This window comes from Filicampus tigris, chromosome 22 (genome assembly GCF_054856515.1).
Source record: "Filicampus tigris isolate MCC_2025a chromosome 22, RoL_Ftig_1.0, whole genome shotgun sequence".
In the NCBI taxonomy this organism is placed as follows: Eukaryota; Metazoa; Chordata; class Actinopteri; order Syngnathiformes; family Syngnathidae; genus Filicampus; species Filicampus tigris.
The window spans coordinates 4,120,264-4,134,473 of record NC_141238.1 but is presented as its reverse complement, the minus strand read 5'-3'; the positions used below and the strand labels follow the sequence as shown (position 1 = coordinate 4,134,473).

The 14,210-nt window shown below is 44.2% G+C and overlaps 1 protein-coding gene across 6 annotated transcripts in view; it reads left to right on the top strand.

Annotated features, from left to right (window-relative positions):
* lmo3 (LIM domain only 3) overlaps window positions 1-14,210 on the top strand; it is a 97,317-nt gene that overhangs the window by 74,809 nt on the left and 8,298 nt on the right. For all 6 annotated transcript variants that reach the window (XM_086022525.1, XM_086022526.1, XM_086022527.1 and 3 more), the window contains one exon: window positions 13,181-13,306. In XM_086022525.1, the coding sequence (XP_085878651.1) occupies window positions 13,181-13,306 (126 nt within the window). The remainder of the gene's footprint in view (window positions 1-13,180; window positions 13,307-14,210) is intronic.

Here is a 14,210-nt window from a genome sequence, read left to right as displayed (position 1 = left end):
CGCTTTTGACGATAAAAAAAATGTATTGTTATATTATCTGTTTATGTGTACTGCTGAGGTTCCTTCGACTGTCTATGGCAAGCTAGCCGACTTTCCCAAGTTATGGTTTAGGTAAATACACGACGTGTTATCCTCATGCTGAAACTTCGGCTTATTTTGAGGTTGGCGACCAACATTTAGCGCTTGGAACTAAAATTGCTGCATCGGCTTATATCACGGAAGCCTAACTCGGTTCCCTTATAAGTTGAGGTACCACGGTAGATAACTTGGACTCTTACCGTTTCAATATATGCCTAACAATATATGTTTCTGTAGAAATCTGTGTAAGTGTGTTGGTAACTCAGACAGTTTTGTAACCCTACTGAAGTAGCTGATAAAGCTATCGCCAACCTCCTTTGTAAAAGAAACCCATCAAGATGAGAGTTTGCAGTTCCAAAGCATACCGCAGCAAACTCAACTGTACTGCTTTGTGGAAATTGGGCTCATGTCTGCAGTCACGGGCCTCAAGCCTTGGCGGTAACGCAGCGCCACCGCATATTTGGCTTCTCCGTCTGTTTTGCGAGCGTGTGAGAGGATGATAACAGGCTTGGTGTTTACCTCTCACGGCGGCGCAGCATTCCTCCCCCCCGCCTCCATCCCCACAAGTTTTGGCATAGGCTGCTCTTATTTTGTTTCACGGCCGTGTGTTTTGGAAGCATCGGAAATGTGCCCTCGCGCTGTCCTAAACCCGTCCGAGAGAGCCCGACGTCTCCCTTGCGAACCTGCGCCCATTGATGTTGATTCGCTGCCAGTGACAAAAAGCAGACGTGCCCTTGACATTGTTGATGAAGATACAATACAATACAATTTTATTTACATAGCGCATTTCAACAAAGCACTTTCTGCTGTCGCAAAAAATTGGCCGATTTTTGATCATTTTAAAAGAACTAATATCGGCTGGTCGATGAATCGGTCGGGAACTGGTAAAAAACGATAAATGATTGCGAAAAAAACCAACGCATTTCACACCCAAATGATACATATCCTTTACACCTACTATTCTTCCCTCTTTTGTTTTGCATGTCCATTCGAACAGCCATGCCGGTATCAGAGGTGATGTTCTACACTAGAAAGGTCACGTGAACCCCAGGTCTCGTATTGTTAGCGCAAGTGTGCGAGCGGGAGTCAAGCCCCATTATGGAAGTGTGGGAGAGGTGGAACCTGATCCGCGAGTCAGTCGGTTCGGGTTTGCCGGCAATTAGTGTGGTAATGTGTGTCGACACCGTGGTGTGTGTGTGTGTGTGTGTGGATGTGGCGAGGCCTTGTGTGCCACCGCTGGTTAATGAGGCCTTTATGGAGATGAAGTAGGGGTGTGGGCAGGGGAAGACACTGAGACGAGCGCCGGCCGCGGCGATGGTAGCCGGTTGCAGCTGTTAAAACGGCGCCGGGGTGAAAGCGGGGAGACGGGTGCAGAACTGTGGAAAACAGCATTGCAAATTGCTGATTGGTCGGTGTCAGCCCCACTTACAGGCGTTATTTGAATGGTTTAGGCAGGGCTGCGAGACCTGTGCTGAACCCCTGAGCGACTTCTCAATTAGTGGGCGGCCTAGCGGAACTGCCAGACACCATTGTGCATCCCCCGATGCCCGACCGTCATCCCGCTCAACCTTCCAAGCCGCATGTTTGCCAGATCCAGCGATCAGGCACTTGGTGAGTTATTCTACGCCGACTTGTTGGGAAGCAACCTTATCGGGCCATTTTTGTTTTGATCGTGGCGGCTTTGAGGACGCACTATGATGTTTTTGATGTTGCTCTTTCTTCCACGATAACGGCGCTCTCCGGATTGGAGTCGCGTGAGGCTTTGTAAAACCTGAATATGGCAGATAACGCACTCCACAATGGAGGAGTCCGCTTTGCCTTACCGAGTCGAGCCGGTCCCCGTTGCCGCGCTACGCTTGTGTGAAATGAGATGTAAATGTGGCAATTTTAACAGCCTGATTTATTCATGAGGATGCCAAAAGAAAGACAAGAATGCTAATGCTACACACTGCTGTGCCCTTGGCTGGGCCACATCGACAAACAAGTCACTCGACAAAGGAATTAACAACTTCATTAGGTCACCTGACAACATTGGCACGTCCTACCTTGCGTCACTCGATACAGGACCTGTCTATTACCGCACGTGTTGCTGAATGCGGAGTTGATATAACGTGTCGACGCGATCCGGTTTCAATCCGGAAATGTTTGCCCAGGCAAACTCGTTGGAAATGAAACGGCGCGAATCATTCAAGTGAAAATAATTCAAAGATTCATTATTGGTGTCCAAAGTTTATTGGTTTTGGGCGGGTTTAAAGGAATCAATGCCGCTCGTATAAGGGTTGTGTTTAGAGGCTGGGGGGGGGGGGCACGCCGGCGACTGCAGAGCGGCTACCGCCGAATTGATTGCGCCCTATGCCAGTTTTCCGGGCGCTTTTAATCTGCAAAATGATAAATAGGCAATCAGAGGGATGCGCAGCAGTGTACCAAATGTCGGTCCTGTGATTTCTCAGCCACCCCCGGTGATGGCTTGATCAATGGGTGGGACAGACAGGACTTGCAAAGATTTTGATCCTTCGAAACTATTCTTCCATGTCAACACTTTGAACATCAACCAGCCACGAACACGAATGTTAATTTGTATATTACGAAGAGAGTGTGAATAGTTGTTTACCTTTCTGTGCCCTGTGATTGGCCGGTGACATGGGCGACGTCACCCAGAAGCTTGGCTAATTCTCTATTCTTGTATTCTGTTCCGTATGTTTGACAAAAGAAATGCACAGAAAGTCATTGTCAATCAATTCGCACCAAAGCGCTATTTGCCCTTCACTTTTTCCAAAAGGACGAACACTTATCCTAAGACAAACAATTAAAAGCCGGTCTACCTCAGATCTCTCGAGAGCCCCCCTAGACTTTAATGGCTTCCCGTTTTTCGGCCAAACCTGCGAGGCTTTCTATGATCTCATTAATTTAATTGGCATTGCGCCGTGTCTATTCATTGGCAATATTGCCTTTGTTTCGCAGCTTGCCTGGCTTTCACACATTGTTGCCTTATCGGTAGATTTTTCCTTCGAAATAATAAGCCATTACGCTATTGGAAAGGTGCGCTTTGGGGCAGCCATAATGTTTCACTGTCACATTACGGTGAAAAACACGACGGTAATGAGTCACTCTAACATATCTGTCGATGTCATCATGTCCATAGTTTAACATTCCACTTTGTACACATGGCTTTGATTTCTTCCAAAAGAGGAACCAACCTCAAATGACGTCATGTCAAATGGGGACGATTGCTTGAACATTGTGAGAAAAAAAAAAGTTGACCTTTTCGACACACCATACTCGGGTACCTCCCCGTGGAGAGTTGCCGAAGGGATGATTACAGAATTGAATGAACGTAAAGAGATTGCTACGGACAGCTATGACAATTCGGTTGAAGGGACCGGTGGGAATATTTATGCATTCTGATGCATGTTAACATTTCAACAAGGTGTCAGTTAGCCGAGATGCAGCCGGGGAGAATGTATCCTCCACATTAGATGTGTGCGAGCTACAACATTGGGCCATCTGCTAAAAAGTTACTTTTACGTATATAGAAATGATACATTTTTCCGGTTTCAAGAAAGTCCCGACCGACTTTCCAATGAAGGCGCAGGGCAGGCTGCAAATGAACATGTTTCCTTCTGGTTCTCTGCAACTTTTTAAGCGCTTTAAACAGCACGTTGTTTAGCCACCTTATTAATTTTACTACAATTTGCCGGTCCATCGTTCGTCGGTCCGTCATTTTTTGTGATGAACTGAATTGTAATCGTCCGTCAGTTGGTCCGTTAGAAGTCCGCTGGTCCGTCAGGCGGCGGCCCAAAAAAACATCGGAAAAACACCGATGGACGCGATTAGTGACGATTACAATGACGGATGAAAACCCGCTTCCGTCATTCGTTGGTCCGTCGTTTTAAAAAGGGGTCCCGTCATGCGTCAAGTCGTCAGCAAAACATGACGGGCTGACCGACGGAATGCCGACCTCTGGCTTCAAATAATATTCCAACCATTTCATTTATATTCAGGTTTGTCTTATAATCAAATGAAAATACATTTCCTTGCGCTGTTTCTGACTCACACTTTTAATGAGATGCTTTCTACTTGTTAAACCCCAAGCAAAGTACTCTTTATATGCTGTATCTTTACAACTTGGCTACCATTAACCCCTCCCCTACGTCACCACTCACTTCACACGCCAAGCAATTACCTCGCCAATAATGCACCGAGCTCACAAATGTGCGAATGTGAATTTCCTGTAATTACTGAGGGCTTTTCACGTGTAATCTGAAAGTGCTGAGGGGTCAACTGGGCGCCGGTGATTGTGTCTGAAGGAGGGTCACGCACACACACATTGGAGGGTCTGTTTTCACCCCGGTTTAATTGTCCCGATGAGAGGGGGCTACGTTTTGTTTCGCAGAGGTCAAGAGTGGCTCCTTTGTTTTGGTTCCCAAAAGCGCGGAAGGAATGCCATCCGATGGAATAAAATGACAGGCCCTCAACGGCAATATCATTTAGGGTGCGTTTGAAGTGCGGCCGTAATTAATTTGAGGGGAAAGCCATTCACTGAAGCTCTTAGGGAAGTTTTTGTCGTTTGCAATTTCCCATTAACGGAGTTGCCCCACTGAAAAGCTGGATTCAGTCTACGCGTTCCCGTAAATGTTTTCCCCCGTACGAAAACCATTCACGACATTAGACTTTATTCACCAAAAATGTTTACAATTCGGTTGTTTCTGGATTGAATCTCAGGCTTCGTCACACATTGTAAGAATATGAATCGGTATGCAACTTAACTTTGTGGCTGACCAGTTCCTTCTGCACCAGGACATTACGGCGATCCATTTCTAAAACAACAGGCTTACTTAAATCTATCTATTGTAAACATTTCCTCTCTTTATTGTTTACAAAACACCCAGACTACACGACTTTAGTTCATCGATACAATGGAGTTATGCTCTTCAAAACTGTCAGTCTAAAACTGCCTTTATAATCTTGCCACTTTTCTTCACCTTTTGTCTTTGTGTGGGCCCCGCTGCCGATATTTCCAATTGGACTAAAATGCTTACTTGTTCAGTCCCCTGGATGCATTATTCTTTTGGATCATCCCCTCCAGTGGAGATTAGTTAAATTAGCTGTGAAGAGCAATGACTCATGGGACTGTGCATGTTTGGTGCAGATAATTGCGGGGCTTGTGTGTGCCACTATCTGGCACCCGACATGGTATAGCAGGTGGGCAGGCACTGGGAGAGTGCCTATCGAGCAACACATCTGGTCGGAATCTTTTATTTAGCCGTCCTCAAAATGGATCCGGGCAGAGCCTTTGCCAAAAAAATGTTTTTCCGTTTGATTTGAGCTGAGTTGTTTCCCATTTCGGACACTATTGATAGGAGAGACTTTTGCTCACAATAATGCTTATTGTGCATAAAAAATGGTAATGCAAAGTAGGGGTGGGTGATTTAATCAATTCTGTTAAAAATTTGTCAAGATGAATTTTTGGGGGGCTTCCGTAGTTCCAAATGCGATGTGCACTGCTTGCACTAGCGGCATGGCTGCAAAGTGAAACTAGTTTACAAAAGCGGGGTCAGTGATGTTAAGCCACTTTGTTGCTTTAGTAAGTGAAATTATGGACACATTTGGAAACAATGATCCTCACTATGAATTAGAGCTTGGACGCGCACGAAAAATCTTGCATCGTATCCTGGCCAACTGCAGAACAAAGGATGTTTTTTCTCTTTGGTTCATTTTAAACTTGTTTGTTGCTACCAGCTTCATCCTAGCTAGCGCTAAGCTAGTTCATCTCTCAGGTCCGGCAACCAAGCTTGAAAACTCCCTTTCATTTGTTTTTTGTTGCTAGCATGGCGTTAGCAGGCCAACAGCCGAGACGTTAGCCAGCCAAATATTCCCATAACTACTGTACTTCCTGGCGTCGGATTGAGTGTAGTGCGTACATAGCATGTGAACTCCCCACATAGATAGGGAAGACATGGGAAAATGGGACATGTCATCCAAACATTCCTCTCCGACAATATGTTATGACGTGTTCTGAGTCAAAATTCCGTGATCGTTTCAACAGCCTTTCCGCTACTCAGTTCGACTCACCATCGATTCGTGCACGGCCCTACTCGGAATACTTGCTCAAAGTAGCAAAGAACATGACCTTGCGCGTATGGCTTATCTCCTGAAAGTTGCTTAATGTAGAAAAGCAGATGTTGTTAAACCTCTCGGTAGAGGTTATACGGGAGCTAATTAGGTGGCGCTCTGTGGCGTCTCGCCGAGCTGACAGTTACTGGGGGAACGTTGCGTTGTATACTCCCGGAAAGCGGGCCATAATTCATCATTAGGATATCAGAGTCCAGGTGCAGATGAGAACTGATAGAGGCTGGCAGCCAAGCAAGTCGGGGCACTCGAGGAAGAAAATCTTATCCCGCGGACAATTCCCAGGTCATGGCCACGGTAATTGAAATAATTTTGCCCCGAAACGTTGTTTAATCACTGACAATCACACAGGCTGGGGGTATTAAATTGAAGAACGCGAGAGTCTGATTACATCTGCCACTTTTAACTGTCTCCCTTCCCCCTTCCTACCCGCCCTGTTTTGACTTTCTTTACTTTGCGGCTATATTATAAAAACCCGGGCACCGTGGTATCATTGGAATTCATTCAACAAACTCCCCGTGAGTAAATTCATAGTTACGGACAGGCCGCATCAGCAAATGGACTAAGCGCAATCCCATTAAAAAAAAAAAAAAAAAAAAAAAAGTCCATGTTGAGATGCAACAAATCATTTGTCTGTTATTAACCCTGAGCCTGTAATTATGCAGATTACCATAGATTTTCCTTGGGTGCCTGGAAGTGAGATCCCGGGGTTGTTCTCGGCGTGGCAGGCGGACGAGGGAATGGCCATGCATTACTGAACTTGCCACATTCATCATGTTGACTGATGGCACGGAGAGTCGGTCCCCGGGTCCCAGTGGTTAATGTAGTGGGTAATTAACTGTCATTTGCCTAGTAATAGGCCGATGATCAATGGTTTGTGAGGAAACAAATTCTAATCCGGCAGCTGATGAATGCATGCAGGGGCCGGGGCAATTCAAGTGGTGGGAGGGACGGCAAAGATGGAGATCGGGGGGAGGAGGAAGAGCAGGAACGCTGCGGCTGGAATTTTAAATGGCTACGGGAACTCAACCCGTCATAATAATTCATAATAATACTAATAGTAAGGTTGTCCGATGAAACACACCAGTGGCCAGGTTTATCTATTTTTTTTACAAAATGTAAACCATATATATATATATATATATATATATATATATATATATATATATATATATATATATATATATATATATATATTTTTTTTTTTTTTTTTTTAATTGTCTGTTTACGTGTTGCGCCATTGTTGGCGTTCAAATACACGGATGCTATTAGCCCATTGTGTGTTAGCCTTAAGCTAGCAGACTTTGAGGCATAGTTATGTAGTTGCTTTAAGTATATGTGTAATCGTCTTTCTTTTATGTTTGATTTCAGTTTGTTTAATTTTGGCTGGAAGCACTGGATCGAAGGTGATCAGTGATGTTTTCACCTCGTTGGGTGGTTTGTGCTTTGCTGTTGATGTGAATAATTGTGGGTTGTTTCATAACTTGCCTTGAGAGAATGATTCTATACATTTTATCAAAAGTAAATATACGGTACTTTCAGTTCTATACGTAATGATTCGAACGCCTTTTTTTGGCAGGAATCCTTTGCGTCGACATGCAGAATTCAATCTTTACACCTTGGCGGAGTTTGAAGGCAGAACTTTTGTGTTTCAAGTCAAATCCAATGGATAAATATATTCCATCGTAGGGTACGTCATTCCCAACACTCCAGTAATGAGCAGGGAGTCGTATTTTTGACACACTTAGTTCGCCAAAGCTGAAACAATCCATTTGGCATGACACCGCTTGTGCATTCGCCAAAGGAGACGAGTGCCTCGTAGATTGCGATCGGGTTTTGGGGTCCACTGGGCTAAAGCCTTGTGGAATAATTTAATTGGTATCTATTTTTTTTCTCTCTCTCTCTCTCTCTCTCTCTCCACTCATCAAATAGGTACCACTGAGCCGTACCGGGCTCTAATACACAGTGAACGCCTTCTGACCGACAATACAAGGTATTGAGCACTGACTGCATCAATACCCTTTCAAATTCAGATTTGCGCAAGGCATGAATTTTAATTTCAGGCTGTATCGCCAACCCCTTTAAATATACATGCTGTCTTGTCAGCCGTGGATATTAAGTGTATGTCAAGCCTGCTGTTTTACATTGTTATCCGGCAGCCCTGGAGACATAACAGGCAGCTGTTAGAATAAGAGAGAAGGCCATGAGAAACGTATTTATTTATTAGCAATTATAATGCGCAGCTAAATGTATTGAATGGCAGGGTTTGGGTCCCGGGTTGCGCAAGGCCTCTAAGCCGTCATCCTCCGATTGCGTGCGAGCTTGCGCCTTTGAATTCATTACAAGCAAAAGCACGCTTAATTTGCCTCCTCCCCTGAGAGCCATTAGCGTCGGTGACATCAAACTGGCGGAGCGGCGAAAGACGAGTGGCAGGTACGCTCCATCCATCTTCCCCCCCCCCCCCCCCCCACAGGGCGAGGCAGGCCGGCCCGCCGCTTTGAAGTGCGTACGCCACACCGGAGCTGCCACCGCCGTCCAAAAGATGGTCATCGGGCTCTCGTATTGCCGCCGCTCAGCTTGTTGGGAGAGGTGGGGGGGGGGGGGGGAATATGGTTTGATTCGAGAAGCAAACGGATGTGTTGTCCCCGGAAGCGAGCGCACGCCGGAAGGCGACGTTGAATCATTTAACGCAGTGGTTAATGTAGCACATAGGTAGCAAATGAATTATGCAGCAAACAAGTGGATGAGAAGCAGCCAGGAGGTCTGTTTAGGAACCTGGGGGGTCTTTTGGCTTCTCATTTTCTTTTCAATGAGTCCCCCCCCAATAAGCACATCCATCACCGACGCGAGAAAAATGCCGCTCACAGGCTGGAAAACATTATCAAAGATTTAATTTTTTCTGCTGAAGTCAAAGTCTAGAATGATGGCTTTAAAAAAAAAAAAAAAAAAATAGTGTCCTCTTGGAATGAAATTAGAACTTTAATCTGAACCTCTCTTTTTTTTTCTTTTTTTTTTTCAGAAGACAGTCTATCCCAAAGGAAAATATACGGCAACAGAAAATAAGTCCCAGGGTCAAACTGTTGCCATTCTAAAACTTTCCGTACAGTAATATTTTAAAGTGAGAGTAGGCTCAAGAATCAATGAATGAACTACAAATCAAATTGACAACATTAAAACCACGACAGTAACGCAATGAGCTGTGACACTGCCTCAAGTACGAGACCGTTTTTTTTTTTTTCCTGAAGTACAGTTCAGTCGTGTTTAACTTTTAAAGTCAAGCGCAATCCAGTTGCGTTTCAACTTTAAGCACCGTTTCCTTCAAAGCATTTAAGCACATTAAATGCACATCAATATTACTACCTTGAATTGAATCGTGATATAAGTACAGTCTTTATTTTCCTATATTAACGTTCCAACCGTGCATAATGTTTTGGCGGCTTACCGAATATTGAATACGCTTCAGGAATAAAACCTCTGTCGCATTTTATGAACTCTTTTTTCGTTGTGACGGTGGTACGCGGAGAACCAAGTATTTTTCAGGTGGTACTTGATGTGTAAAGTCAGAGGGCCACTTGACCCTGAGGCAAAGTCGACTGAGGCGCGGCTTCCCAACGCAGCAGATGCGTCTGTGTTGGCCTTTGAGTAAATACGGCACATGTGATGTCGTTTTGTATCACCGAGCGATTTTCAAATCGTTTTCTCCCAATCTGACCTCCGAGCAAAGTTTCCTCCGTGTCCTTTAAGGCTTTAACTTCAACATCGACTGATCCCGGCGGAAAGTAGGAGTCTTTTGTTATCGATTGCAAGCGCTGGACGCAACGGGGGAATAGTAACAGGGCACAAGGACGTCTATCGAGGATCTTTGGAAGCAAAGTAGCGTGACAGACTTTTTAAACAGAGCGAGCCGGACGCATTTCAGGACCGACACCGCCGATGAAACGGTGAAACGGAACAGCGTTTTGATACAATCCGACAGGCCGAAAGACTCTAACCTCCCTTTTTGGACGCCGATACCTTCCATCATTTATAATCTGGGAGCCTTGAGAGCATGCTATCTGAAAATGATTCGGGTTAGTGGAAGACAAGGACATTCACCCCTGCAGAGTAAGCGGCGCCTCGCTGCGACTTTGTCGTACGCCGCAACACAAAGTGCCGCTGTTAGGCTCCAGCACACGTGCTCATTATCTCGCACTAAATCTATCATCTCTGGCTCTTTCTTGTTTTTTTTTTTTTTTTAGATCAATTACCGTTCTTTGTAAGGAGAGAAGTCATCATTTCATCCATTTCGTACGAGCGCCTTTTGGCGATACGCGTTTGTGCAGGAAAGGAAAAAAAAAACAAAAACGCAGACAAATCTAAATTTAGAGGGCTCAAAGGAGGAGGCATAATTCTTTTAATTAAGTCAGTAATAATCCGTGGAAGAGGCCTTCTTTTGTTTTCACCTCGCTACGGCGTTACAAGCAATATCCTTCACTGTCTCAAGGTGTGTTGACAGTGGCCCTTAATTCTGGAGGTATTCATGAGGGCGCAATCTATCTGCTTCCTGTGCCTCTGGGAAACATACTTTCTGAAGGTTAATAAACAACGCCGCATATCCCAAGCCCCGAGATCATTTATCAGATTGCGATCTCTTACAGACTCCGAGAGTGGCGTGCCGTTTTATCATTTTAACAACGATGGCTAAAAGTGCCCCAAGAAGTCTGCTTAATAGGTTATTTTGTTATATGATTTCGTTATCAGATTCCTTTTCTCCCTTGTAGCCTGCTCTAGGTCGCTGTGTAGTAACAGCCCTGAATCCCTAATGAATACTCCCATTAAAGTCCCTGGAGCAGGCAGAGAAATAATAGGGTCCTCCCTGGGCAGTAGTGGAAGCCATGTTCCATCTATTTCAATGGCACAAGCTGTGGCCCTGTATTTTTTTTTTTTTTTTTTTAATGCTTTGGCCAGGCCCAATCCAGTTTTTTTTACGACCTATACTAGTCTGCATCAGCATGTCAGGTAGTTTTACCCATTTGCCAACTCTCAGTTTGTCTGTTTTGTCAGACTTAACCAGCACTTTATTCTAGTTAAGTCCGTTTAGCTAAATGCTAACAAAACATCATGGATGGGCTAATGAATAGCATCTGTGTGGCGGTGGTCTGACGCTATGAGCAAGTGATATTTTTGATACATGCAGACAGGACTCACAGGAAGTATCTGTTTGCTATTCGAGTTCACGTTAGCGAGCGTTTCAACCTTATAGGCCGGGAGCGCGTTCCTACGTTGCGTGTTCCTACTTTTACAGCCGGGAAAGTGTATAAGTAATTTTCCTTTTTTTTTTTTTTTTTTGTTTTTTTTTTAACCAATTCTCCGGTCTCTTAGCCAATGAAAGGCATCGGAATATACACGTGACGGTGTCGTGAGCCCTGTAGGATTTTTTGGAGCAGTAATGGCGGACGCAGACGATCGCGGAATCTCTGAAATAAGCGACGCTACTCTGATATTGACGACGCGATTGTGTATTATTATATTTTATATATATATATATATATGTGGTATATGTTTGTAGATGACGATATCGACAGGCTTTGCAACAGAATAGATGATGGTCCACTTGATTTTTTTTTTTATCATAAAAAATAGTGCTTCTCTTGCGCTGACTCATTATTTGAACATTTTTGATTGAAACCGTGAATGATAATAAACTCAGGCCTGTGTGAAAGCTCTCAAATGATTTTGGAAGTATGTTTCTATCTGCTACAGGGGCTGAGATATCAATTATTTTGGCGGTGTCCCATTTCCGGGAAAACTTCAGGTTTTTAGAGGGTGATTCTAAAGTCGCCCTTGGGTTTTAGAGAGATGTTTCGCCGGGCGCTTTAGGCCTTAATAGGTTTTTAAAAAACCTGTAGCGTGCACTTATATAGCTCTTTATCGACACCACGCGGTGTCCAAAGTGCTTCACAAAACCCTATTCATTCATTTATTTGAAGAACCGGAGTGTACGGCGGTGTGTTGACGCAGCAGCATAACAGTTTTCTTTTTTTTTGGGGCTTTAAGTTTGAACCACAAAGTCAACCTAAACTCAAAAGTAAGTAGTTTATCTTACTAGCTTAAACAGGATCGCTTGTCGTCCCCCCCGCTAACGGTTTAATCTCGGTGACCGTCTTCTTTACATGCGTCTGTGTACTGCGCCGAGTTGGCCAAAGTGTACGCGGACTAAAAGGTTTTCTTTCAATTCTGATTGATTATGCAAAAATATTATAGAAGGCTGTTTTCCCTATTAGGAAAAAAACACATTACAAAGAATTTTTATGGTGGAACAGATTAATGGGAAAAAGATGTTTTGAGTTACAAACAAGGTCACAGAGCGATCTATCTCAAGGCACCACTGTAATTGTATTAGGGAAGCGGCTTTTAAAAAATGATTTCCAAAGTCCGCCTTTTTGTTAGATCCCCATCATGACCCTGCATATAAAGCGGTAGCGGTTGAATTCGCTTGACTTGATTGCGAATTCAGCTCCCACTCTTGATGACGACCCTGAACAAAATAAGTGAGATAGAAAATGGACATAATAAAACTGTAATATATGCAGCATCACTCTATAAATGCGAAGGTGCGCTCTTGTTTTTTTTTTTTTTTTTTTTGGAACATTTCAATCTGTTTAATCAGGGCTTTTTCATAAGGCCATAAAAAAAAAAAAACAAGTTAACCACTGTTAGTATGAATTCGGAACGGCACTAAAAAGTGATTAAAGTTATATGTGCCTCACACGTCTCGATTTTTCCTCATTCTTGAATGTCAGAAGCGGAGCAGAAATGAATCATTATACCTTGTATATAGTAATTGAGTTATTATTCCTTTGTATAGGAGTCCCAGTCATTTCATCGGTGGCGTATTTCTTTTTGGAAAAAGTGCCCGTCTGCCCCGGAAAGCGCAGGCCTCCCCAAGTTGCCGTTTTACAGACGCTAATATTAGCCGTTCTATGTGGCGCAGGTTGTTTGGCGTGACGGGGAACTGCGCGGCCTGCAGCAAGCTAATTCCAGCCTTCGAGATGGTGATGAGAGCCAAAGAGAACGTCTACCACCTGGACTGCTTCGCGTGCCAGCTCTGCAATCAGAGGTGAGTGATTGAACCGGGCCGAACTTGCCGTCTCTTACCCGCCGCTACCTGTATCCGGCCAAATGGCTGCTCGGGGAAGAACGATCGAGGCGTACTAACCCTGCCGATGATAGTTGAACATTGGGAGATTTATCACTCTAACAAGTGACCAGAGAGATACCCCGGATGGACCCGGAGATGATGATCTTGTTCGACGACAGTCGAGTTTGAGGCAGGGCCAAGCTAGAGGGGCCCCTTTCGCTGTCCGTACATATTCTTCCATCACATTTTCTGAAGTCGAAACTTCGTGTCATTTTCACACCCGTGCGACTTTCCCGAGAAACGACAACGGCCGCGGCTCACCGAGACCGTAAAACGTCAATTACAAAATGATTTGGCTCGGGCTTTTACTTTGGAGTTATCCTAGATGCTAACAACTTAGCCTCGTGAGAAAATTCTCAAGACGCGCCTGTTGTCAAGATATAATCAAAATACCAAAGTCTCAACTTAAAACAACACCATCTGAGAACCCTGACAAGGCTGCTCAAACTATTTTGAGCGCAATGGTTAGCTTTTTCACACTAGCTTGATGATTAAAAATGTTAACGTGCGGATCTTTCAATCGCAATAGTTGACTTTATTTCAAACTTGCCCGACCCTTCAGAACTTGAAAATGTGATCTAAAAAGCACTCGTTGAGTTACCGAAGGTTTTATGAAGGCGCTAGTGGGATTTCAAGAGGTTCCAGTGTCAAAATATTTATCATTGTAAGCGTATTGATATACAGTATCAATATCCCCCTGACAGTCTCAATAAAAGTCGATTGCTATATTTGTGAAGGAAGACCCTCTTTATTTGTTCTCAATTGATTGCGCAAGTGGTCGTAATGCGGAATGCCGACATGGGGTTATAGATAACATTTGGTT